We start from the raw sequence: 27620 nt of genomic DNA, 5'->3' as shown, positions 1-27620 counted from the left end.
GTATTATAAATAGAAGGCAGTCACAAGACGCCTCAATCCGGGAGACTAAGCACTTATCTTTCTACCCAGTGATGGAAACAAACTGTTGATGCAGTGGAAGGGACCATTTGTTGTAACCCAGAAAAGGAACAAGATGGATTACGAGCTTCTGGTGAACGATTCTAAAAAAGTATTTCACATTAACACGTTAAAGAAATATGAAGAGAGACATAATTTGCAAGAATCCAAAGTTGTCAACACGGCAGTCACAGAATAGAAAGACGATTTGGAAGTACGCACTTACAACTACAAGAAAACCATGGAGCTAGAAAAAGCAGTCATTAATCCATGTTTGGATGGAGAAGCAGCGGCAGAGTTAAAAACATTATTACAAAAGAATGACGAATTATTCTCCAACCTACCAGGAAGAACAAATGTTATTGAGTGCAAGTCAGAATGCACCATGAGCACATCAGTGTACGTCAAACAATACCCATTGCTGCTTGTGGTTCAAGAGTCCATTAAGAAGGAAGTTGACGAGATTTTTCGTCAAGGCATCATTGAGAGGTCTACATCAGCTTACAACGAACCTCTGGTCGTTGTAAAGAAACCAGATGGCTCTAATAGGCTTTGTGTAGACTTCAGGAATTTAAACAGCATATTAGTGTCTGATTCTGAGCCAATACCAAGAGTAGACAATGTTTTTGCAAAGGTGGCAAGAAAAAAGTTATTTTCAAAGCTTGACTTAGCGAAGGGGTGCTGGCAAATACCAATGGAGGAGACAACCAAAGACAGCATTTTCAAGTACAAATGGGCTATTTCAGTTCAAGTACATGCCATTTGGACTAAAGACAGCTGCTGCAGTATTTACGAACCTCACGAAAACAGTACTTCATGCACTGGGAAATGTGGAACATTATACTGACAATATTTTGATGGCCACAGACACTTGGGAAGAGCGCCTGGAAACATTAGAAAAATAATTTTATATGTTACAGGAAGCCAAACTGACCATCAAGCCAACGAAGTGTGAAATTGGTTTTCACGTGGTGTCATTTTTGGGACACAAGTTAGGCATGGGACGCATATCGACGAAAGAGGAAATACTAGAGAAGATTCAAAAAGCAAACCCAGCGAAGAACAAGAAAGAAGTACAGTCCTTTCTGGGATGATGGGGTTCTACAGGGACTTCATTTCACATTACGTGGAGATAGCTGATCCTTTGGTGGAATTAACAAAGTGCAAGCAATACAGTGAAATGGACAAAAGCACAAGAGGACGCACCTGAAACACTCAAGCAGCACATGGCCAATCCTCCTATTCTGTTGGCGCCCAACTTAGAAAGCAAGTTTGTTTTGCGCATAGATGCACCAAAGAAAGTACTTGGGGCGGTATTGCTACAAGAAAAAGACAACATGTTATATCCGGTGTTCTATGCAAGCAAACGATTGCTTGAAAGGGAAAGGCACTACTCAACCGTGGAAAAAGAATATTTAGCTCTTGTAGGGGCAGTCAAAATGTTTCACATATACCTGTATGGGAAAACATTTTAGGGTGCAGACAGATCACCAGCTCCTTGAGTTCTTAAATAAAGCAAAGTTAACCAATTCCAGAGTGTTGAGATGGAGCCTTACGCCTTAAGAATATAGCTTCCATGTAGAATACATCAAGGGAAGAGAAAATGTTGGAGCAGATTTTATAAGCATAACTTCCTAGTACATGGCGTGACAAGTGTTATAACAGTTTACTCTAGAAGTTTAGTGGTTTTGGAGTGTGTGACAATGACTTTTTTGTGTGCAATAGTGAACTCGATGATGTGTGCAGTGCAGTGAATAAGTGAAGTGAAGTGAAGTGAAGTGAAGTGAAGTGAAGTGAAGTGAGGTGTAGGGAAGGTACGCAATGGTGTAAATGACAAAAATGGTGGAAGACATCAAGTGTTACTGTTGGGCCGGCATATGAAGACAGCGGAAACATTCAATACAAGGAAAAAGAAGGTTTTTTACAGGGAAAAACTCTTGAAGGTGGGCATATGTCGTGAGCCAGTAAAAAAAGAAAGAAAAAAAAAAGAAAGAGCAGGAGATAAGAAGAGGACAAAAAAGCATGAGGAGTCGGGGGGGAAAATAACCAAAAAAAGAAGTAAGAAAATAAGAGCGTCCGAATAAAAATACAATATATGAAAGAACAAGTACAAAAGTGCACGCGGAGCTACGTGACCAACAGGAAAAAGAGACACATAGCCAAAGAGAGCGGGGCAGCTACGCTCTGGAAGGATGAGGGGCAGAAGGAGCTGGCGATCGGACGGAGTGGAAACCCAGTGGACGGTGGCCACCCAGTGGATCAGTACTGCTTCAGCAGTACCGATTGCCTCGGAAACAAACCACTCAGTGACATCGGCGATCGGGTCAGCATAGGCGATGATAGTAGCGGGGAAAAGGTGTCGGTGTTCGTAGCTGAAGTTTGTGGGGAGCACACGCGCCCATTTTAACCCACGTCGTTGCGTCGAGAGCCGGCATAGACAAGGGAGAGGCGCACTACGCCCTCTCCCGATTCTTCCTCGCTCTCGCGACGCGCACGCACCCTTCCTCCCCGACGCGCGGGCAGATAGCAGACGGGCGAGGGGAAAGGTAAAAAGGTACAAAACAGCACAACCGGAGGAGACCCTCTCTCTCTGATGCCAGACCCCTAACCTGCCGGACTGGAGTACCTGCCGCAACCCGTGAGTGACCTTGTTTGCCGGACTATCCCGGGCAACGAGGCCAGCCTATTTATTACTATTACAAAGAGGACGTCCCTCTGCCAGTGTTCTTTATTGCCGGTAGCAACAAACGTTCTTACAGTTGCCGCCGCTGGTTGCCTTATTCGTTCGAACCCGACGTAGCCGCGATTCCCGCGCTATGGGTTGGGGAGTACCACAAAGCGACTGCGTGGGGCTAGATCTAGAGCTCGCCTTCAGCCCTAGCAGCATGCAGAGTGGAACGCCCACATTTGGCGCTACCAACGTGGGGCGAATTCGGCAACACGGCGAGTCTTCTGGTGTGTGTTGGCACTAGGACTACCCATGTTTCAGCAAACAATGCCGGCTGGCTTGTCTGACCTCTCAGATTTGTTCATGTTGTCAAATGTAGCGACGCAAAGTCAGCAGCCTATTGCTAACACGGCGGCAGCTGCTGAACGAACCAGCAGCTTTGGTTTTGAGTGTTTCACGCGGAACATTCAGGCTGCCGCAAATTCCACGTGGGCAGAGGTTAACCCTGATACGAGGCTACCACGTCGAGCCCCTCGCCACTTTGCGACATAAAGACAGAGGCACACATGCCACTAAATAACTCAACCTGGGCGGCGGAGGCATCCGGCCCTTTGGGTGCGAGTTTGCCGTCGAGCGAGGCAACGTTGCAAAACACGTTGCAAATCATGCAGAGCTTAGCCGGCTACCTGCAAGGCACAATGCAGGCCTCATCGCAGAGCGAGCGACCACGGATTAAAGTAGACATGCCTACCTACAGTGGGTACCACAATCGCACGAGTGCAAGTGAGTACCTCGACCGGCTGCTGTATTACCAGCAGGCAACCGGGCTTTCAGACACCGAACTCGACACGCACATGATCCTGGTTTCACTGACTGACCAGGCAGCTCGATGGTTCTAACTGGCTGGACACCAATGCCGCACGGTAGAAGAGTTCCGCGTGAACATCCGCGGGGAATTTCTTCCGGCCAACTACGAGTGGCGTTTCAGGAGAAAGCTGGAGCTTTGTACCCAGCATCCGGCAAGTCCCTGCTGGAATATGTTCGAGCGATGGATAATTTTATCATCTCGCGAACCCTCTCGCCACCGATGCAGAGAAGGTTGAGCACGTCACACGGCAGGCGCACCCCACTTTCGTGGCCTACTTCAGAGGATGTAGGTTTAGAGACCTAGACGAACTCGCCGCCGAGGCGAAGCGCATCCAGGGGGACATCCTTGCGGCGCGAGCATACTGTCCGCCTCCACCCGCGGCGCTGTCACTCGAGCCTCGCTGCGCATGGAACGGCGGCACGATCACTTCACACTCGTCTAGAGTCGACGTGTCGACATCGTTCGCGGAGCAGCACGTCCAGCGTAATTGGGAATTATCAGACCGCGCTTTGGACCCGTACGCATACGCGCTGAGAACAGCACCGACTAATGCCGCACTCAGTGCGCCACGACAGGAACGTGAGGCCGATGCGAGACTGGAGGAGCGGCACATGCCTCACGCAGTTCAAGGAAGCTACGGCGGGCCGGAGTGGAGCAAAGGACGCCCAGGCCACTGAGGCTTCAGCGGCCGTTGCTACCAATGCAGCCGACCAGGGCACATTGCCCGTGACTGCGGCCGCACGCCGGGCCGAGGCCGAGCGCGTGGCTCGGGAAACGGGCGAGGCCGCCGGTGATCCACCTTGGGTCCCGTGCGGCGATGTCGAACAGAACCGATGGTATGGAGTTACTTGCACCTTTGGCTTGTCACATAGGAGGTGTTGCGGACTCGCAGGCGCCGTTCATCGAGCTAACGATAGCCCGAAAGAAATTTGCTGCATTATTGAATACCGGAGCAAGCGCCTCATGATTTAGTAGAGACGTTGCATAATCTTCGCGAGAACAATATCTGCTTGAGAAATAATGACACCACTTTCCGACTTGCTTCCGGCACAGCACAATCGAGCAGTGCAGCTAGGTTAGTGATCCATTGGGAGAAACGCGTCAGGCGACAACGCCTCGTACATCTCCTTGGTATATCAGTGCCTGTTATTTTGGGTCGAGACTTTCTCGTCAAGTTGGGCATTACAATAGACATCGGCAACGGAGGTTACAGAGAGAATGGAACGGGTGCTTAAAGCTTTTCGCAAAAGCACCCATGGCAACAGAGACACGCCAGTCTCCAGGCGCGGTGCGAGCAGGCCACACCCGGCCACAGCTAAGCGAGCAAACAGTAATCGGTGAAGGCGAGGAGAGAGACACGGTGGCAGAACAGTGCGCCATAGTTCTGCGAGGGGTAGCGCACCCGCTTTTGCCAGAGGTCAACAATATGCTAGAGCAAGAAAGGGCACAACTGTTGTCGCTGTTGTACAAATACGACGCGATTTTCACTGACCGTCCAGGCCGCACTACGCTAGTCAGGCACAGGATAGACACAGGTGATGTTGCACCATGGAAATGTAATCCTCGGCTGATTAGCTTGACTAAGCTGAAGCACTTGACAGCGCATTAGACGAACTCATCGACACAGGCGTTGTGGAAAGGTCGAACAGCCCATAGGGCTTCCCGGTAGTTCTAGTCCAGAAGAAGGACGATACCTATCGCCTTTGCGTAGACTACCACCGGCTGACTGAGGTTACGAAGAAGGATGCATACCTTTCACCCTTCATTTCCTTATTATATTCTAACCTAGACGGGGCGAAGCACTTTACGACGCTCGATGCTAGTCGCGAATACTTTCAGGTTGAAATGGACGAGCGTGGCAAAGAGAAAACGGCTTTCACTTGTCACCGGGAGCTCTTTCAATTTAAGAAAATGTCTTTTGGTTTGGTCAGAGCTTCCGCTACTTATCAGAGGTTGATGGACCAAGTGCTAGGCAATGCAAAGTACTACAGTAAAACCTCGTTAAACCGTACCCGCTTAAACAGTAGTTTCGTTTTAAAAGTAGTAAAGTCAAATCCCCGACTCAGTGGCCATTGAACATAATGTGTTTCGTATCCGCATAAACCGTACCGGCTTACTGCGTATGCATCGGTTAAAACGTAGCGTTTGAACTTTTCGTCGTGCAAACACGGCGCTGCGCCGTCTCCATTGGGCGGCCCGGCAGAACAACACGCCTCAGAGATCGGAACAACGGCCTCCAAGCGCCCTGTGCGTTTGCGCGTGAAGCCACATCAACATCAACATCATTTCGACGTGGTGCCAGAAAGCGTTATGGCGTCGTGTAAGCGAGGACTCGCGTCGTTCCGAAGCTTGGATAAAAAAGACGCCGGGTGCTCAGCATGGAAGAAAAATTAGACATCGTCCGTGCTATCGAACGTGACACGAAGAAGTCGACGCTGACACGCAACCGGGATCTGCTGTTGACTACAGTGTGTGGCATTTGGAATGCGAAGAAGTTGCTCGGCAGCGCTGCTGCGACCGCGAAGATATGTCGGCTACGAGGTTCGACTTTTCGCCATCGTTGCCTCTGTTGTTGCCGAAGTGTCGACTAGCGACAGTGACGAGGACGACATGGAAAGCGATAGCACGGGCGATTCAGGCTCGACAGTGGTGCCACTGCACATTGCGTCAGCCTCATGAATGCAATTGTCGCGACGACAATAGGGGAGCGATAACGTAACTCTATTCCAAATGAAAATTATTCCAAACTCCGGCACCCGTAATGAAAAAAGCGCCCCCGGGACTTCTGCTGCACTACTGCGCACGTGCACGGTGAATACGTAACGCCAACGAGAAATCTGCCATGCGAGTGTTTGCTGAGAAGAGGGGGCTGGCTGAAAAGCTTGCATGCAGCTTCAGTAAGTTTGAGGCCGCTGTCGTCGGCGTGCTAAGCCGCCGCGGCATCAAACGAAAATAACGCTTTTGTCGCGCGAAGTGAATAAATACTGCACGTTTCTTCCCCTTTCATTGCACTCTCTCTGAGTTCCGTTTTCGACAGGTAAGTGGGCGATCTCATGCTATTCGGTTAAACAGTACTACCGTTTAGTACATACCTTTCCCGAGCTCCGGCCAGCTACGGTTTAACAAGGTTTCACTGTAACACGCTCTCGTATATCTGGACGACGTAGTGGTTTATTCGAAAACATTCGAGGAGCACTTGCGCCACTTGAGAGACGTCCTAGATAGGCTGAGGTCCGCGGGTATCACGTTGAACCCGAACCAAGCTCAGATAGCTGCGAGCAAAATAGCGCTGTTGGGATTCATGCTGGACAACGGCCGCATCCTGCCGAGTGAGGATAAGCTCAAGGCTATACTGAGGTACTCGTCGCCGAAAGATATCGGCGAACTGAGACGCTTTCTGGGATTGGTGAACTCTTATTGCCGATTCATTCCAGACTGCCCGGCAGTGCAAGTGTCTTTGTCGAAGCTCTTGAGGAAAGACGAACGGTGGAATTGGGGTAAACAGCAGGAGGCGGCACTGCGTGGCCTCACGAAGGTGCTTGCTGAGACGGCCGAATTGCAGCTGCCTGATTTGAATAGGGAGATTGTGGTTAAAACAGACGCAAGCGACCTAGGCTTAGGTGCAATTTCGCTTCAGGAGCACGGAGGCACGCTCCGACCGGTGGCGTTCGCAAGTCGTTCGTTGACGCCGGCAGAAAGGAAATATTCGGTGACCGAGAAGGAGTGCCGCGCGATAGTTTTCGCTCTGCGAAAGTTCGACTATTACGTCGATGGAGTGGCATTCAAGATTGAGACTGATCACATGGCTCTCACTTGGTTGAGGCACTTGAGTGAGCCGAGTGGCCGCCTGGCGCGTTGGGCACTGCTGCTGCACTGTTACGACTTCACCGTGCGCTACCGCAAAGGAAAAAGCAATGCCGCAGCTGACGCACTTTTGCGAGCGCCAGTCCGAGGCGAGTAAGAAACCCAAGCCGTAGCCTGAATAAGGGACGTGGAACAACCACTGATCCTGGGCGAGAGCGTGAACCACGTAGATGTTGTTGGTTCCGCAGGAGTCGTCTTCAGCAGAGAGGAGCTGTTCAAGGCTCAGCAGAAGGACCTGTTTTGTCGAAAAGTGCTCGACGAGCTCTGGGAGCAGGGTGGCACGGCCGCCGCACACATGGAGGCAGCTGGTATTGCTGTCGGTGCTAAGCGCTCGGGAACAGTTGGTAATGCTGCGAGTGCGCTGGATTCTTATCCGCTGAATTCCTGACGGCCTCCTGCTGAGGTATATTCCCACTGAGGACGACACAAGTGAGGCGTTTAAGGTGGTGATAACGCGCGCGTTTCGAGGAGCACTGCTGCGCTGCTTCCACGACTCGTGCATCGCTGGGCACGCGAGCGGCCCCAAGACTTACGTTAAGTTGTGTCGCCTCGCTACCTGGCCAGACATGAAAAGGGACGTGATGCGCTATGCCCGCTCATGTCATGTGTGCCAAAGCGTGAAGCCCCAAGGTGGACGACCACCTTGCCTCATGCAACCTATCGACAGCCAGACTCCCTGGCAAATCGCGGCGTGTGACGTCATGGGACTGTATTCCACCACACCGAGCAGGAACAAATTCTTGCTTGTAGTCACAGATCACTTCAGTAAATAGGTCGAACTGTTCCCCTTGCGAAAACTGACGGCACGAGTGATCATGGATAAGTTGATCGAGGTTTTTACCAGATTTGGCTTTCCGGAGCAGTTGGTAACGGACAATGCGTCCTACTTCACATAAATACATAAGGACTGGGATACCTACCTTCCAGAGATCGGGTTTGCATTGCGATAGACAGTGAACCGCTCGACTGGGTATGCGCCTTCTTCTCTCAACCTGGGGAGAGAGCTGCCAAATCCGATGGATAGAGTTCTCGCGAATCGCAGCGGAATGTCGGTTGCGCCGGCAGCACGAGCTGAATACGCGACGCACCTACGTGCCAAGATGACGAAAGCTTTACACAAACCACGCCGTAATCTTCGCACTGCTAGGGCGCAACAGAAGGCGCAGTACCACCGCTAGCATCGAAACGTCTGCTACGAAGTGGGCAATCTGGTGCTTCGACGCCAGCATGTTCTCAGCAATTCTAGCAAACAGTTCGCTGCCTCGCTGGCGCCGAAGTGGACTGGGCCGTATCAAGTGCGAGAGAAGGTTTTCTCGCTTGTTTACCGGCTCGAGAACATAAAAGGGAAGCCGATCGGCAGGCCGGTACACGTATGCGACTTGAAACGCTACGTGCTGCGTGATGAGCAGTGGGATGAAGATCAGAACCTCCCTACACCCCGGTCGGTGAGTGAGAGCAGCCAGAATCGAACGGTGAGCGTGCAGCCGTGCTACAACTTGCGTAGCAGGCGGAAGTGATCCGACGGCTATATTTGCGTAGCCTGATGATGACTGCGAGGACTATTCGTAAGTCCGGGCCGTGTGCTGGCACCTTGTTGGTTCCTGCCCGGAAGCGAACGTCTAGCGAGTGAGGTTCTCACACCCATGCTCTTGGGACAAAGTAACGACAACACAGTAGTGCAAACAATCACAAGGGTATTTATTGCACCTTTCATAGATCAATGCCTGCTAGCAAAGTTGCTATCCACAAAACATGCCGATGGGCGCGCGAAAAATCTAGAAGTCCGACTCACCGCGACCGAATAGCGAGCGAATATGTTCGCCCCATGGTGGATCCCAACGCCTGGTCATTCGCGCTTACGGTCATGCGAACGGTGGCGCGTTCGAAGGCAGGCCACGTGAGGTGGTCTCGCAGAAGCATGGGTCGGCGCGCGCGCAGGACGTCCACACTGTTCGCCGATCCGCTGGGAAAAGGAAGCGCCTTGTCTCTAGGTGCCCAAGTAACCGCGCCTGTAGGCGGCGTTAGCAGCGCAACACTCGCGCCCTCTCTCGTACTGCGCCTCAACCACTCCGACCGCCGCGGGTGCCCGGCCATGCGGCAAAGCCAGATTACAGGAGACGCGCCGTGCAGAAAAACAACATATCAGGGGACACGTGAGAGTCGTGCATCCCCACAAGCGACAGCAGAGCGCCGAGTATTGACGACGAGCCGTCATTACAGTCTTCAAGCAACCACCCAGACCACGACGGAAATGTGGCGTGAATAATTCAACTTGTTTGCATGCGGTGTGTGCATTGACCAAGGTCTTGCGAGGGCCAGTGCAGTGATTATCCTGTGCTGGGAATCGTTGATGGTGCGGACGGCCTTTTCCTTTGTAACGGGCGTTGACAGTGTTCCCACATCCGGCCAGTCATGCTGCTTATTACAATTTCGTTCCGTGCAGTGGACTAATCCAATTTTCTCAAGCAGGAAACAAGCCACGGCCGTGCGAACTGCCTGCAGTACTCGCGGGTACAACTGATGCATCGGCGGCGCTGACGGCGCTACGCTGGCCTTGCAGCCGCTCGAACCACTACCCGGCGCCCAGCAAGCGACCTCCCGGCTTGTGCAGCGGACACCAGGGGTGCAGCATGGAGAGCCGCCTTCGAACCAGGACTACAATCCGCCTCGCAAGCCCGAGCAGTGCCGCTGACTGGGCACCTTCGAGTCGGCATTAAGTATCTACCAGCTGAGGGCTAAAGCAACGCAAGCCCGACGCTCAAGGCCGGCGTGTGCAACGTTGCCTTGATCGCGAACCTTGGTGGGAACTTTAGCAAACGGGCGCCCGAACCCCTCGGGCGTACCTAGGTGCCAGCATCAACGTACGGGGGGCTTCTTAAGGGGACGAGGATGTGGGGAGCACAGGCGCCCATATCACTCGCCTTGTCACGTCAAGAGTCGGCATAGACATGGGAGAGGCGCACTACGCCCTCTCCCGATTCTCCCTCGCTCTCGCGACGCGTGCGCACCTTTCCTCCCCGACTCGCGGGCAGATAGCAGACGGGTGAGGAGGACATTCCCCTCGCCCAGGTAAAAAGGTACAAAACAGCGCGACCGGAGGTGCCGGCCCCCTCTCTCTGGTGCCGGACCCCTAACCTGCCGAACTGGAGTACCTGCCGCAACCCGTGAGTGACCTTGTTTGCCGGACTATCCCGGGCAACGAGGCCAGCCTATTTATTACTGTTACAAAGAGGACGTCCCTCTGCCAGTGTTCTTTATTGCCGGTAGCAATAAACATTCTTACAGTTGACGCCACTGGTTGCCTTATTCGTTCGAACCCGACGTAGCCGCGATTCCCGCGCTACAGGTTGAGGAGTAACACAAAGCAACTGCGTGGGGCTAGATCCGGAGCTCGCCTTCAGCCCTAGCCGCACACAGAGTGGAACCCCCACAAGTTTGTGACAAGTACCTCCCAGTGGCCATCATGGAGATCAATAAGGCTTCTTGCTACGCAAACACCTTGAGAAAGCAGGATAGAGCGATTGCTTTCTGCAACCGCTTCACTGTGTAAGAGTCTGTCACATACCGTTCGAACCACGACACTTGCACGTGGTGGTAACGTGCCAGCGTCGATGACACGAAGAGATGCTCGAGGGTGGATGGCGTTGGTCGTCGCTGCGGCGTTCTTTGTCGAGAAAGTGATGAGGCATTGTAGAATTTCGATGATAGCTCCGTGCTAACTCAGAAAGTCCATGCCGATGATTAGGTCTCGAGAACACTGAGGGAGAATACTCAAGCTGGCCACAAACGTAGAGCCACGAATCTGTATTCATGCCGCGCAAATGCCGAGCAGTGTGACAATGTGCCCGTCAGCTGTATGAACTGGCGTTTGATTCCAAGGTGCTGTCACTTTCTTCAGAAGGGTGGCCAGTATTTCACTGATAATAGAATAATCTGCTCCAGTGTCCACTAAAGCAGTCAATTCACAACCGTCGAGCAGTACAGGAATGTCCAAGGAAATTCTTCTTCCGTAATCAGCAGGTACTGTCGTCTATGTATCAGCGGTCCTCGTACATGTCAGTAGGGGTCTTTGAGCACGTCCAGACTGAGCAGCCTCACCCCGAAGGGCACTGTGGTTAGTTTTCCTGGCGCGGGCTGAGCGACCGACCCTGCACCACGCTCGTTTACTTACGGCGAACGCTGGACAAAGAACTGAGCATCAGCTGTGAGGGTACTGACAGTTTCTGGAGTTCTTCGCGGATTACGGAAAGAATGACATTTTGAAAGAAATCAACGTGGCCCCCGAGAGCTCCGAAGAAGTCTGTAGGTGAGGCAGCGTTCACTTGGCGTTCGTATGATGGTGCCCACTGCCGAAAAGTCTGTTCCATGGCGACGGCCTCCGAAAGAAATTCTGACAGTCTTGGGAGGACTGCGCAAAAGACCATCGAACAGCTGCTCTTTCACTCCGATGCACATCAGGTACTGCACCTTCTTTTCTTCCAATATGCTGGGGTCGGCTCGTCGAAAGAGACGCATCATGTCCTTGACATACATTGCGACACATTTGTTCAGCATTTGTATACGGGACTGGAGATCACGCTCAGCTCGCTCTCGACAATCAGGATAGCATACGTCTCAAGAAGCCGGTTTTCGAATTCTGCCTATGAAGTTAAGGCATCTGCACAGTTCTCATACCAAACACGTGCGCTATCGTTAAGGCTGAAATATACGTTTTTCAGTTTGACTGCGTCATCCCACTTGTTGAACATGGCAGCACGTTTATAGTGCACCAGCCAATCTTCAACATCTTCATGTATGGCTCCTTAGAAGGGATTCAGCGTTAGCAGATTGAGTAGTGTACAATGAATCGGCGTTGTGCTTTCCATACCGGTTGGGGTGATCAGAGCTGCCATTTTTTTCTGGGAGAAGTCCAAACTCAGGGGCTTGTCCACGGATCCTTCTGCTGGTGCAGTGTACAGGCATAACCACCGGTATGGGGCTGGAGCTCCTGCTGCTAGGAGGGGTTTGGTGCAGATTAGATTACCCAGCACCTCCACCAATTTGCCACGCGCTAAGGCAAAAGCAAGCGACTGTTAGAGTAGCCAGACACTAAAAAAATGCCAGACACGAAGAGACAGTTCTCCAGCTGGCGCGGGATCTTTTTGCCTTCGTCATCTTCTTTGCCGTTTTTGCTGGGCATGCAATGCTGACCGTTTGCTGGCTCAAAACACCAGGTGGAAATAATAATATCAACCAGGCACCAGTGTGGATCATGGGTCCAAGTGAAAGAATAAACAGGGTGTCTCAATGGTGCCTGAGAGTGCATCTATTCCTTGTTCCGAGTTCCCACTTGCCTCTCTAGTGGCGCAACAGGTCTGGAGGCATCATTTCCCAGAGAAAAAACACAGAACTTTATGTTGCAATCACCATGAGAATGTGTAAAAATGGATGAGAGTCAACAAAACGAAAAAATTTCATTCAAACAACCAAGGCACAGAGCATTCAGCTCAAAATTCAAGGACAACTCAATGAATTCAAGAATGCCAAAGGTCAAAATTGAACAATAATACTTTGGTTTGGGTGAGTTGGTTCATTTTGAAAGTGTTTATAAAAACGCGCTACACATGAAAACAAAAGGAACACATATGACAGGAGGGGTGCTGATTCAGCACCTGTCCTGTCATATGTGCCAAATTTCAAGGAAGGTGAAGCAAACCTTATTTTCATATGCTGTGGGGATGTGCAACTCTCGCGCGTCCCCTGATATGTTGTTTTCTCGCGTAGCTACCGTCTCCTGTAATCCAGCTTAAACAACGAAAGATGGCGTGAGTGTTGCTCTGCTAGTGCCACCTACCGATGGGGTTACTTGGGCACAAAAAGGAGAAGGCTTTTCCTCTTTGGCTCGAGGTCGACAAGCGGCGCGAACGTGCTGCATGTGCGCCGATCCATGCTGCTGCGAAACCATCTCGTGAATGGACGAACACGATCATTCGAACGCACCACCGTTCGCGTGACTGTATGCGCTAATGACCAGGCGTTGGTGTCCAGCATGGGGCGAACATATTCGCTCCTTATCCGGTCACGGTGAGTCGGACTTCCGCGATTTGTCGTGCACCCATCGGCATGTTTTGTGGATAACAACTTGGCTAGCAGGCACTGATCTATGAAAGATGCAATAAATGCCCTTGTGGTTGTTTGCCCTACTGTGTTGTCGTTCTTTTGACCCAAGAGCACGGGTGAGAGCCCCACATCTGGCGCCCAACGTGGGGCCTCTTGGGGCACCAGACAACAGTTTTAACAGTTTTGCTTCGTTCTAGACCCTTGTTTTTACCGAAGCGTAGGGATAGCGTGGATTTTGATCGCTAGCGTCAGCGGTGCGCTTTTTTGAGCGAGGCGATGGGGGCTGTAGTGTGTTTCAACTTTTCAACATGCTAAGCTTTTTCGTAAGCGCTTTTTTAAAATGAAATTCGTCAGTACGAGAGCCATGTGGTCTACATCCTGGGAAAGCGAGGCTTAGCGCCGGCAGAGCATTGGCAAGCCTGAAGCGCGTGAGTACGGAAGCCTCGCGAGTGGTCCGAATTTCTTATGTAAATAGCTTCTGCTATCTCTTTGACTCTGATGAAGTCGCGGCTCTGGGAGCCGGGTGGCCATGGGCTACGGGTGCCGCTATGGACTGACCTGGTATTGCGGCCTGCCACCGGGCATTACGTCTGGGACAGTGGGCACTTTCAACTCGGATGCTGTGTGCACCGAGCGGGGTAGGACCACCTAACAGAGCTGACTTCTCCCGGCTGCCTGTTTTGCGCCCATTTTGGGTGTTGTTTTTTGGATGCCGGTTGTTGTCAGGGTAACAACGCTTTAGGCCTAAGGCTTTACGAAGCTGCCTGTCGCATGTAGAGGGACACAACATGGTGGACCGTGGTGACGAGGTGTGGCACTTTGCTTCCCTCATTCCAGTTATCCCCGCACGAATCGAAATTAGTGGTTTGACTCAATGAAGCGAGCTTTGTTCACGTGAACTTAGCATCTGAGTAGCCACCCGATCTTTTGCTAGCCGAGTTGAATATCGTACCACATGGGCGATGCGCATGCAGAATTCCTCTCCCTTGCACTAATTTAGTGTTTGCCGAGTGTGTTGAGTGTACGCAGCATGAGTGGAGTCACCCTTAGCTTGCTGTCACCTGCACATCATCTGTGCTGCTGCCCCGAACTACGATCGAACCACTCGAGGCAATGGTGATGCTGTGGCCAGTTCGGCACAGCGACTTCGACGGCCGCCTGTATCCGGCTTGCAACCCTCGGCGGCAGAGAAAAGAGCCAGTGGTCACCAACAGCTACTGCGGCTCTCGCCAGCAGGGTGCGTCGGCGCAAGCAACGCTTGCTTGTTCTGACTACTGCATCACCGTTTCCGGAGTCCTGGCCTGGAATCGTGCCACGAGTATGCAGAGCTGCTGCTGTGACGAGCGGACGCAAGCGGTGTACCCTAGGACAATGTCGGCTAGCACGTTATGGACAGCATGTGGACATTTCCTCGGCGCAGCCACTGTTGCATGTACTACCTTGTTAGCGAAGCACGCGTTGATGTTAGACTGTATGACATGTTTCGCCGGAATATGTAGTGATTGAAGGTTGGGGGGATGTGGGGATGCGAGACTCTCACGCATCCCCTGATATGTTGCTTTCCCGCATAGCTCCCGTCTCCTGTAATCTGGCTTCGCCGCATGGCTTTACTGCGGCAGTCGGTATGCTTGCAGGGTAGTACGAGAGATGGTGCGAGTGTTGCTCTGCTAACGCTACTTAACGGCAGGGTCACTTGGGCACAAAAAAGAGAAGGCTCTTTCTCTTTGGCTTGGGGTCGGCAATCGGCGCGGACGTTCCGCGCGTGCTCCGATCCGTACTACTGCGAAACCGTCTCGCGAGGCCTACCCCGAAATAGACAAACTCGATCGTTCGAACGTGCCACTGTTTCCGTGACCGTACACACGAACGACCAGGCTTTGGTGTCCAGCATGGGCAAACATATTCGCGCGTTATCCGGTCGTGGTGAGTCAGACTTCCACGATTTGTCATGCACCCATCGCCATGTTTTGTGGATAGTAACTCGGCTAGCAGGCATTGATCTATGAAAGGTGCAATAAATGCCCTTGTGATTGTTTGCACTATTGTGTTGTTATTCCTTTGTCCCAAAAGCATGGGTGAGAACCCCACAACACACAGTGGAAAATTTAAAAATTTTCTTCTTGGAAATTGCAGCTAAGCAGCTGCAGAGCTGGTCGCATGCTTCAAGCTCTTTGATGGCTTTTCGAAGTTAGATTTCCTATTGTAATGATGTCCATCACCTTCTAGCATGATGGTCAGTAGACCCCAGCTTCTGCCAAAGATACTCGTGTTAAAGTCAAGTGGCTCAAGTTTATTTTCCACCAGGCATTTCTAGAGCTGAGGGCTTGAAAATGGAGCCATGATGGCTTCGGTGTGAACTAACTATCAAAACAACAAAAATATATAGTGATACAGTTTTGCCTAACTCACTATGGCAATGGTAATTTAAACAGGCCTACTGTTATGGGCCTCATACATGCCACATTGGATTGCTTAGGAACTCTCTGAAAAGAAGATGTCTAGGATCGTTTTCCGATAAACTATGTTCATTGTATGGATGTGGCAAAATGCACTGGAGGAATAAAAGAGCAGTGGCTCCATTCTTCAATTTATGTACACAAGACCATGGACTGCGGTTTGCCGAGTGCAGGAATGTGCAACATTAACAATTTACTATATTCTTATCTATTTACACCAAGAAGTATGCACCCTATTCAGCAAATGCAATCATTTAGCACTGGGCTGAAAAATAGACCACAAGTACATCATTACTGACATTTCCCGATGCCACAGATTATGTTCGCATGATTTATGAGTAATCTAGGATAATGCTAGAACTGCTTGTGAGCAGAATAATGAGTAAAGAGGCAAACACAAAAGTGCTTGTTCAAATCTGCAGAGCAATACTCACACATTAGAAAATCTGAGGATTCTTATAGATGCGAACATAAATGCGCCTACAGCTTCAATCCCACAGTACTTGCTATCAGTGTCTGCGTGCCGATATACAATCAAGGCGACAGCGCAGCAATCTGTAATTGACACACAGCACAACCATCTAGACACGCAGAGGCAGAAAACTTGCTGAAAAACACCAACTATGATGTAAGATACTGGATGACCACGCTGCAAATAAAGGTTCAAAAGGGGGTTTGGTTTGGTAGGTGGTATCTAGCTGCACATTAAATTTTTCTCCCAGCATGGGCAACACTAATAGAGAAATTGTAAGCGCTAGTAATGCCACAGAAGTGAAATTAATGAGCACAACACCTCACACTGCTAGCAGACAACAGAAAATGACCTCAACACCGTAGTGCCCCTGCTGGTGGAGGAAAAAAGCACGAACAGAGATGCAGTGGTCCCACTTCGCAAACAGGCAGAATCTATCGTTCACTGTGACAGGGATGTTGTGGCAAGTGTGACCCACCTGCCAAGCTATACCAGAGGGCATCTCCGTCTGGGTCCGAGGCACGTACAATGGCCACAAGGTGGTCCACAGGGTCGGTCTCAAGTGTGGGTGAAACTTCTACCTCATGAACAACTGGCGCACTCCCCACTGTCGTTGGACGTGACACGACATGAAGCTGCACACGTGCAGCTGCAGGCCAGCTCCCAGAGTCAGATGCTTGCACCTTCAGAACACAACAGCTATGTTAGAGACATTGTAGAAAGTATACACTCATATATATATATATATATATATATATATATATATATATATATATATATATATATATATATATATATATATGTATATATATATATATATATATAGTACCCCCCTGTGTTGCAGCAAAATCAGCAACAGCAAGGCAATGAACAGATGAAAAATTGTTATGCAGCCAAACCCATCAATATTCAAACGCGGATGTATTAAATGATTGTCTACAGACTTTGTCTGTAAAGTAATGAGACTGCCTGCCGCATGGTGCTGCAATCCACCTTTTGCGACACTGAACTGCACATGCGCAGCGCCTTAGCAGCTGAGGACCGAAGCAATTTGGCAGGCACACGGCCAGACTCAACTCTCTCCTCCGAGTGGAATACGGCTGTGGCAGGCACTGCGCTTGTCAGTGGAATAGGGTGCCAGCCGCTTCTCTTGGACTTACAGACCGGCACGTATCCGTGTCTTGCTGTTCTACACGGTTTACTCTGACGTATATCACGACGACGCCTGCCTGTCCAGCGGGCAGACCTCCACTCTAACACAGATGCTCCGCGAGTGCGGGTTGAGATACCCCAAGTTCAGCAAGGAGTGGGACTCGCGTTTGCGTGGCCCCGTTCTAGACAAGCAAATCCTGACTGTCCAGCGTGCCCATGACCGGGCCGGTGGGCTAGACCTGCCAGTGCCGATGTGGGACTAGCTGGGTGAGCGATGCGTTCGCGTCCAAGCCGGAACTCCAATAAAATTCTTTCACTCATTTGTCAGCCTTGCCATTCTCGATGCTGCACGCACGGAACACTTTTCGAACATTATTGCCATCAAAATTTGGCGTGATGTCAATGTTGTGTCTCGTTTACGGCTGCACCTCTTGTTACCATCCCAGCAGGGCAATGCGGATTTTCCGATTTCCGTCGGTAAAACGCGATCGACAGCACCGTGAAGCCTGTATTAGGGCTGCACTTTGTGACAGGTATGTGTTGGCATACGAATAATCTCGATGAAGACGCAAATGTATGTTTGAGCTAGCGAAACAAACGATCTGAGCTCGTGCGACCTGGTTGAATGAAACTCTAAGTGTTTTTTTTTTTATGGTTTCTGTGCGTACATCGCTATAACACCGTCATTTCACAACTTCACACCGTGCACACTTGCAGCTTTATAAACGCTCAGCAAATGCTCATGATGTCGGCATAGTTATCTGTCAGAGCCAAGCTCACCTGCACTGCCAGGCTGACGTGGGAAACAGCGTGCACTGTGGAAGTAGCTTATAGTGCTAGTTAGCAATCGTTGCTAGTTGTCATTTTGGCATTCTTGTCGGCACCAACTAAAGTAATATTTACTTGCAGAAGGCTTTTATGTTCACTTAACGAATCGAGATGTAGTACGGTATGTACTAAGGCTCATTTTCCTGTGTGGCATTTCTGTAGTCGTGTGGCGCGTCTTACTGTGTAACTGACACATTTCAGCTAGGGGTGCCTTCGCTGTCGCTCAGACATCAGGACTTCATACTGGCGCGTGTACTTGCTTATTTTTTTCGGGTGACCGCTTTTCACCGTCAAAAAAATGTTATAGCTCAACATGGGGCGCACTCGCATGTATCGGAAGTTTCTCGAATGTTATCGATCGTTCTATCCGCCGTCTGTTGTCGCCGAACCTTGCGTAATCTGATTGCGTGTATGCGCGATGCGAATGGTGTAGAACTTTCTTGAAGACACGCAAGCAACAGCGATTACTTTTGAACGTTCGATGGCTCATGTATAAAAGCTGACGCGTTTGACCCGCTGATCAGATTTCGACTATCGCCGACTGTGTTCGCCGCAATCGTCGTGCTTTAAGTGTAGCCTGTTTTTGTGGGCACAGGTTCGCCCAATAAAAGTTAGTTTCATCATTCACCGTATTTCTACTGTGTTCTTTGCCCACACTGCATGAAAATACCGATGCTGTTTGTGTACACGCACCAGTTAAAAAAAAGGACACGGTCGACCGCTATGTTCGTACCGCGGCGCGTTTTAAGAGGAAGACAGGCGCCCCACAAACAGGGAATATCACCGATTTTGGTTATTCTGACCATTCTTTATCATTTTTATATATGTACACACTTTATGTGGGTAAATAACATATGCGACTAGGCATTCTGTTGGCCTCCCCACTGCCTATGTATGTATGTACGCCTAGCACTATGGCACACCATAAAGCAAGACATGCAGTGGTGAAACGTGACATTGGCCCCAAAAACTGCACCTCAAGCCCTATTTGAGTCGCGCATTTTTGTGCATACTCGTACTGTTTCATGACTTATTTACTTTACGTCACAGGGGCAATGGTTTCAGGCCAAGGAGGAGCTTAAAAAGTGTTGCTGAAGCTCTTCTTCAGGCCGTTCGTCATGCTGAAGAAACCTCCGGGTACAAAGCATTAACTAGCGGGCTCGGTGGCTAGCTGACGATGACAAAATACGACAGCACGTACACTTTGTTTTGGTCTCGTCTCACACGCTGCTTGTTTGGTCACGACTGTCGCGTGGCGCGGCTGTCACGGCGTGCAGCGGCGCCTGCCAAATCATTTCTCGTGGCCACAACACGATGGTGCCACAATGCATTGCAAAAGGTGGATTGCCAGTAGTGCGCTCTCCGGAGGCGGAACTTGAGGTGAGGTTGCTAGGCTAACATATTGGGGGTAGTCGTGTCCGAGCTCTGGCATAGTCAGGATCTGAAGTGGCGCAAAAGCTGTTTTCGAGTTTTTGTCACGGCAGGAAACTTCAAAAATGGAGTGTTCGCTGGAGAAGCAATACACGATTAGATTTTGCTTTCACCTGGGCAAAACCGCTTCTGAGATGCTTGCCTTGAGAGGACGCTTACAAAGAAGATGCCCTACTAAGGGCCCAGGCTTTCCAGTGGTTCAGTGAGTTCAATAATGGATGGGAGACTGTTGAAGATATGGAGCGATCCGGACACCCTTCAATGAATGGTTCGGACAAAAATGCGGTCAAAGTAAAAAATCTCCTGGACTCCGACCATCGTTTGATTATCAGATTAATCGCTGAAGACCTCAACATGTTCAAAACTATGGTTCACAACACTATTTCTGAAAATTTGAACAAGCTGAAGGTTTGTTTGAATAAGGGCCAAAAGTGTTGAATGATGAACAAAAATAACGAAAAGTTGATGTTTCCTGTGAAACGCTAATGCACTTAGAAAGCGAATGGGACTTTATAGATGGCGTAATAACAGGGAACAAATCATGGGTGTTTCGGTATGACCCCGAATCATTTGGCGGCAGTGGCAGAGGAAAGAAACTTCGATTAACCGACCGTGTGCATGTTACATGCAGGCACTGCAGCTTTATCGCTTCCAGATCTGCTGGAAACTTTTACGCAAGAAAGGTATCGCCTGTGCCACATGGGATACACCGCAATGCTTTGCCAGAAGCTAGCATCGGAAAGGCACGCTGCAGACCAGGACCACTGACTGCCATTGGCCCACTGGACGTAGCAACGCTATAAAAGACGACGTGCAAAATGGTGGTCATTTGGCAGCAGTGGCAGTGGAAAGAAACGAAGGTGTGTGCGGTTTCCTTTATTCGAGTATTTCGTGTGAGAATTTCTGCTGCTGCTACTGTTGTTGCCACATTGCTTCTCATGACTGAGATATCATAGTAACATGGCTCTGTCTAAGGAAATAATGGCTCAAATTGAAGAAATAAAGAAGGAAATTTGAGCTGAGCTCAAGGATTTCAAGGAGAACTTCGATAGAGAACTGCACAAGAAAATGAGAGAAATTAAGAGTCTTAATTTCTTGAGCAAAGAATACGAGGAAATCAAAGAGCTCAGGTCTTCGAACGTTCAACTGCAAGCGAAATGCGATGAGCTCTCACAACGGGTGAAGGCCCACGAAAATAGGATTGTTCAGATCAAACAGTACTCACGCACAGGAATGTAGGAATGAAAGGCGTTCTACAGAAACCTCAGGAAAACCTCACTGAAATAGTTATGCAAATTGGGGAAATAATAAACCAAACAGTCGTGCCAACTGATATAGAGGTTATTCACTGAGTGCCGATGGCTAATAACCCACAAAACAAAAACATAGCGGTACAGGTTGTCCGCAGGAAACTGTAGGACAGCTTCCTTAAAAAGGCACACCATCACAAGCTTAACTGCTCGGACCTTGGCCTCGACACGCATGTGCGTGTGTTCGTAAATGAACACCTGTGTCCAGAACTAAAGTATTTCCTGCGGCTTGCAATGTTCAAAAGCTTGGGGCAAAGTGGAAGTATGTGTCGGTATGAAGTTGAAAAATTTTTTCGCATCAGAATTAACATGCTCCAGCTATTAGAATCAACAGCACCAATGATATTACTCTAATTGTATCCTCGGCACAAGATACTTTTCTTTATTGTTTTCATGTGTCACAATGACCACTGTGAATTACATCTTCCAGAAAACGCAATCTTTTGTAAACAGTTAAGCCATCACTCACCCCTGTCATTACCCAGTGTTTGGTTACTATTTGATAACCAATATTATACTTCTACTTTTCCAGAGCTATATTGTTCTCATTTGCTGTCAAGACCCTGTGTATTCAATTATGTGGCAAAACAAGTCACAGATGTCACCAGAGAAATATATTTATGGTACCCTTACATTTCTTATCGGTGAAAAGAATATACTGCTTTTATTTTTTTCATGCATTACAGCACTCGTATTTCACAGCTGTCATATATCGGCCCGTTTGCCTATGGTTCACGTGTGATCTGATGCACGATCAGTGGCCTCTTGTACATATTCAGATAATGATACATATCTGGTTATCTTTACACATGCTATAATCAGGCACAAAGTTGTTGCCTACCCAAAGGGTGGCCGATACCTAAGTTTTTACTGCAACGCACAAACTGCCAGTAAAAAGCATGACAATATAACAGAATTACTTTCAGCTTTTACATTTACATTTGAAGTAATCATGCTAACCGAAACCTGGTACATATCCGAGTACGATGTACTCTGCCTACCTGGTTATTCAAGTTTTTTCCTGAATAAACCTAATAAACGTGGAGGAGGTGTGTTGATCGTCATAGAAGAAAGCCTTCACACAAAATTTAGCACTTCAAATGTGGACTACGAAGCTTTAACAGCGCGCAGTAGAAATTTTGTGCACTGTTATGTCTCGCCCGCCTAATGGTAACTTAGATTCCTTTTGTTTCTAGAAAAACTAATTGGCCATGCCAATGACAACTAAGTTAAGCTTGTTTTGGGGGGAGACCTCAACATAAATATCCTGCTTCAGGACGGCCCAGCTAGTTAACTTTCCTTATTGCTCGCATCGAATAATTTTTCTGATGTAATCATTGAGCCAACACGCATAGTGGCACAATCTGAGAGCCTAAATGACATGCTTATAACAATCATACGTAGATGTTAACAGTGGTGTTATCAATACATTGTTCAGTGACCATCTTCCAATATGTTTTGGCAGGCTTCCTCATTAGGAAAACATGCTTCTACCTTCGATACTTATTCATAGAAGATACAAGCAAAAGTACACTTGCAAGGTTTAAAGAAAAACCTTCTTCGGTTGATTGTAAACTGATGTTTGACTGCAATTCCACAAACAATGCTTATGATACATTCATGTCCATGTTTACTAATGTTTATAGAGAATGCTTTAAACTTAAGAAAATAAGGAACTCAAGAAAGGCACGCAAACCATGGATTACGAAGTAGTTTGCTAAGATGATCTGTAAGAAAGCACGCATGTATGCAGAATTTGTACAAATGAGAAAATTAGCAGACCTCGCTGAATGTAAAAAATTTAGAAACACTGTCACAGGTTTAATCCGCAATGCGAAGCACATGTATTTAAATAATCTATTTATTGGTATCAACGTTTCAGATGCAGACACACTTGAATATAGTCTTAAACGGAAATAAATTGTGCCAGTGACGTCTCAAAATGTTACAGGATGACACAGTTACTACAGGCAAACAGTTAGCAGATGCTTTTAACTCACATTTCGTCAATCTCGTCACAAATCGTTTGTATCATACCGTATTTACTCAATTCTAATGAGCCTTCAATTGAATGCGCACCTGTTTTTTGTGAGCAAAAAACAGGTGCGCGCGGGCATGTGTTGCATGCCCGCGCGCACCTGTTTTTGTGCAACATGTGTTGCATGCCCGCTTCCCACGCGGGCATGTGTTGCATCTACAGCGCGAGTACAGTGCACTGGACGTGATAGACGTTTTCGTTTGGTTGTGAACCGAGTTTTATGGCTCGTTTTGCTCTTGCTTCTTTCCGGCGACATTGAGCTCAACCCTGGGCCTTTTGATAAAGGCGAAATGGATTTCTTAAAGACGCTACAGGATACTATTATGAATAAGTTAGAAAACATTGATGCCAGGATAACTAGTCACGATGCCAAAATGGCTGAAATGGACAGCAAGCTTGACAAAACCCAAGACCAGATAGGAAACGTTATGAAGCTAGTACAAGAACAAGCAATTGTAATTAGGGACCTAAGCCATCAAGTAAGAATTCTGCAAAAGAAAAATGTAGACCTCGAAAACAGAAGCCGTAGATCGAACCTCGTGTTTTACGGGATAGATGACAATGATCGGTCCGAAACATGGGAACAATCTGAAGCCTTGGTAAAGGGTATCTGCGCTACAAATTTGGGAATCGAGCTGCAGTCGGTTCAAAGGGCACATCAGGTTGGTCGTTTTTATGAACGGAAGAAAAGACCTATAATTGTAAATTTTTCATCCGATAAAGAAAAAAATGGCCGTTCTGAAGAATGCAAGCAAGTTCAAGGGCTCCTCTTACAGTGTAGAACAGGACTTTTCATTTGAAACTCGAGCAGTGCGAAAGAAACTTTGGGAATACGGCAAAGTAAAGAAGGCGGATAAGGAAAACCAGGTTAAGTTGAAGGACGATAAACTGATCATAAATGACAGAGCGTTTACATGGGACGATGAGAAGGAAGAAGTTATTGCCCTGTCAAAACGGTGACGTACAAATGATATTTGCCCTATTTATCGTGATTTAGTTATTGCGGTGGTAAATTGCCGTAGCATAGTCAACAAGATAGATGAGTTTGCCGGATTGGTTGAGTCATTAAAGGCAGATATAGTGTTTGGTACTGAATCCTGGCTAAACCCATCCATTACTGATAGCGAGGTCTTCCCCTGCAACTATACTGCGTATCGCAATGACAGGCCGGGTCATGGCGGTGGTGTTTTTATATTAGTTCATTCGTCCCTTTCGTCTTCGATGTTGAACATCGGTCATGACTCGGTCGAGTCGGTTTGGTGCACAGTTACATTGGCTAATAATCTTTCTTTTGTCACTGGAGCGTTTTATCGATCACCAAGTACGGATTTCAGTGTTTTAGAATTACTGTACGATATCGTTTCGGAGGTATCTGGGCAAATAATACTGCTTGTGGGTGATTTTAACTTACCCGACCTAAAGTGGGAAAACGGTACATGCGAGTTAATGAGTGCAAATCGTATTAATCTAGAAATGAGGAACCTGGTTGATAGCTTTGGCTTTTTTCAGTATGTCCTCGAACCCACACGAATTAATAGTACCCTAGATCTTCTCCTTTGTAATTCGCCAAATTTAGTTGGTAATGTTGATGTCATTCCAGGTATCAGTGATCATCGGGTTGTGGTTGCAGAGATCAAAACGAAAGTACAGCGCATAAAAAAGTGCATCAGCAGAAAAATTTTCTTCTTTGAAAAGGGCGATTATTCATCAATTTCGGATAAACTTCTTGAGTTTCTTCCTGTTTTTGAATGCTTTGCGGAGGAACATGAAGTAGAATTTTTATGGAGCACATTTAAAGAAAAGCTGTTTGACCTTACAGAGAAGTTCGTACCAAGTATTGAATCGACTAGACTCCAAAAGCGTGAGAAACCGTGGATCACCTTTCGTGTATTGAGGTTAATTAAAAAACGAAGGCATGTGTTTCAAAGATATAAAAGAACAAAAACACACGCGTGTTTTAAAAGGCTACAAGAATTAACACGCGAGTACAAAGACCTGTCGAAAAAAGCAAAAGAACAGTATCTTAAACGATTAAATGACAAAATGAAAATAAATCCTAAACCATTCTGGCAATATTTGAAGGGATGTGGGTCTGATCCTGTTGGAGTAAATGAAATTATTTACAATGAACGCATTCTTACTGACGATGCAGAAAAAGCGACATGCCTAAACAGATATTTCCAATCAGTCTTTCTTTCTCAATCTGCATGCAGCCCAAAATCATCCAAAAGCAACGTTCCTCTTATGACACCAATCGAACTCAGCGTTAGCGGCATTGAATCTCTGCTAAAAAACCTTGATGAAAGTAAGGCTATTGGCCCTGACGGTATCTCTCCGAGAATTTTAAAACAGTGTTCTCACGCCATCTCGCTTTACCTTTACTTAATATTTCACAAGTCATTAACTACTGGTCAGATGCCACAGGACTGGAAAATTGCAAATGTAGTCCCTATTCACAAAGTGGGCTCTAAAAAAGAAGTTACTAATTATAGGCCTATCTCACTTACCTCGATTTCGTGCAAGATCATGGAACACATAATATATAAGGCTATCATGGAACATCTAACGGACAACACATTGCTTACGAACAGACAACACGGATTTCGCAAGGGGTTTTCATGTTCGACACAACTGATTGAATTTTATGATGACCTGGCGTCGGTGGTTGATATGGGTGGACAAATAGACTGCATATTTCTGGACTTCCGCAAAGCATTTGATACTGTCTGCCATTCTTTACTACTTCATAAACTTCGAATGCTAAGCATAGATTCTAGTGTTTTTAGCTGGATAAAGAACTATTTGTCAAGTCGCCGTCAACGTGTGGTACTAAATGGTACTACTTCAGATTATCTTGAGGTCACATCAGGCGTCCCGCAAGGATCAGTTCTGGGGCCTCTTCTTTTTCTTATATATATTAATGATATTAACTTAGGTATTGACTCTAACATGCGGCTCTTCGCAGATGACTGTATTGTGTATAGAAAAATCGATAATGAAGACGATGTTCCCAAACTGCAGGCCGACCTAGATCGTATTTGCGAATGGTGCTCAAAGTGGAAAATGAATTTGAATACCGGAAAGTGCGTCCATGTGCGGTTTACTAAGAAGAAAAAAGTAATCGATGCCAGCTACAGTCTAATGAATAATATATTAAGTACTAAATCCAAGACTAAATATTTGGGCGTAATGCTGTCGGGCGACTGCTCTTGGCGTGCACACGTGGACTATGTAGTTGGCAAAGCGGCAGTTGCTCTGAATTACATTCAAAGAAATTTAAAATGCGCAAATTCCAACCTTAGAAGCACGGCGTACCTAACTTGTATACGGCCTATTTTGGAATATGCTTGTACCTTATGGGACCCGTCACAGATATGTCTGATAAATAAACTAGAAAAAATACAAAACAGAGCAGCCAGGTTCGTCTTGAGTAGGTACGAGAGGAGGCACAGTTGCACAGCAATGAAAACAGAGCACAACTGGGAGTCCCTGTCGTCTCGCCGAAAGAGGCTGCGGCTAAAGCTTCTGTATGAAATCTATCATAACAAAACTGGAATTGATAGGGAAATGTACTTAAAACCGCCAAACTATATATCGGCACGCACTGACCACCAGTGCAAAATTAGAGAATACCGGGCTAGGATGGGCCTGTATGCCAACTCTTTTTTTGTAAAAACTATCGCTCAGTGGAATAGACTGTCATGTGAACAGGTGTGCAGTGAGAATCAAGATGTATTCTTTTCATGCTTGTAACCCCCCTGCTGTAACGCTTTCGGGCTAAGCGGGGATATGTCTGAATAAAGAAAATAAAGAATAAAGGAAAGAAGAACGCCCTTAATTGTAACGCACACCCGTTTGCCGTGACCTAAAGAAAGAAAAGTCCTTTACAGTACCGCGCACCTCATTCCTTCATGCAGAAATACAACTTTCTCTGATTTGGAAAAACAAAGATTTACTCCCAATGCAGTAAAGTTGCGATAAATAAAAAAAATCACAGTTTCGTGCGAAAGGCGAAGCATGGATTACGATAGTAAATTAGTAGACAGTTATATGAAACGTAAAGATAGTAGTTTTATCGGCTGTATAAACTTTTGAACATTTGCTTACTAACTAAACTAACAAGCATTTTTTTGTCCCGCACCCGCAAGCATGAACACGTCTCACTCAATGACGCGGAAACTCTTTAAACGCTGAAGCGAGGAAGTGCGGTAGCAGGAGTGAGAGAATTGACCTTTGTGCAGCCTTTCGCTTCCCTGTGAACTAAGCGACAAGAACACAGCATGGTGCGCCTAGATGCGTAGACTCTTGTCTCTGCCGCAGATACCTTTCAACATAAGGGCTGCGTGGCTGCGCCGTACGTAGCAGCTGCCGGTGTAG

The 27620-nt window shown here is 47.9% G+C and overlaps 1 protein-coding gene across 2 annotated transcripts in view; it reads right to left on the bottom strand.

Moving 5' to 3' along the window:
* LOC142578574 (fat-like cadherin-related tumor suppressor homolog) overlaps window positions 1–27620 on the bottom strand; it is a 512562-nt gene that overhangs the window by 415033 nt on the left and 69909 nt on the right. For both annotated transcript variants that reach the window (XR_012827230.1, XM_075687953.1), the window contains exon 7: window positions 16963–17167. Coding sequence is in view for 1 of the 2 variants with exons in the window: in XM_075687953.1 (XP_075544068.1) it covers window positions 16963–17167 (205 nt within the window). In the remaining variant the exon portion in view is untranslated. The remainder of the gene's footprint in view (window positions 1–16962; window positions 17168–27620) is intronic.

This window comes from Dermacentor variabilis, chromosome 4 (genome assembly GCF_050947875.1).
Source record: "Dermacentor variabilis isolate Ectoservices chromosome 4, ASM5094787v1, whole genome shotgun sequence".
Taxonomy (NCBI): Eukaryota; Metazoa; Arthropoda; class Arachnida; order Ixodida; family Ixodidae; genus Dermacentor; species Dermacentor variabilis.
Note: the sequence above shows the minus strand (reverse complement) of the source record. Positions and strands in the feature narration are given on the sequence as shown.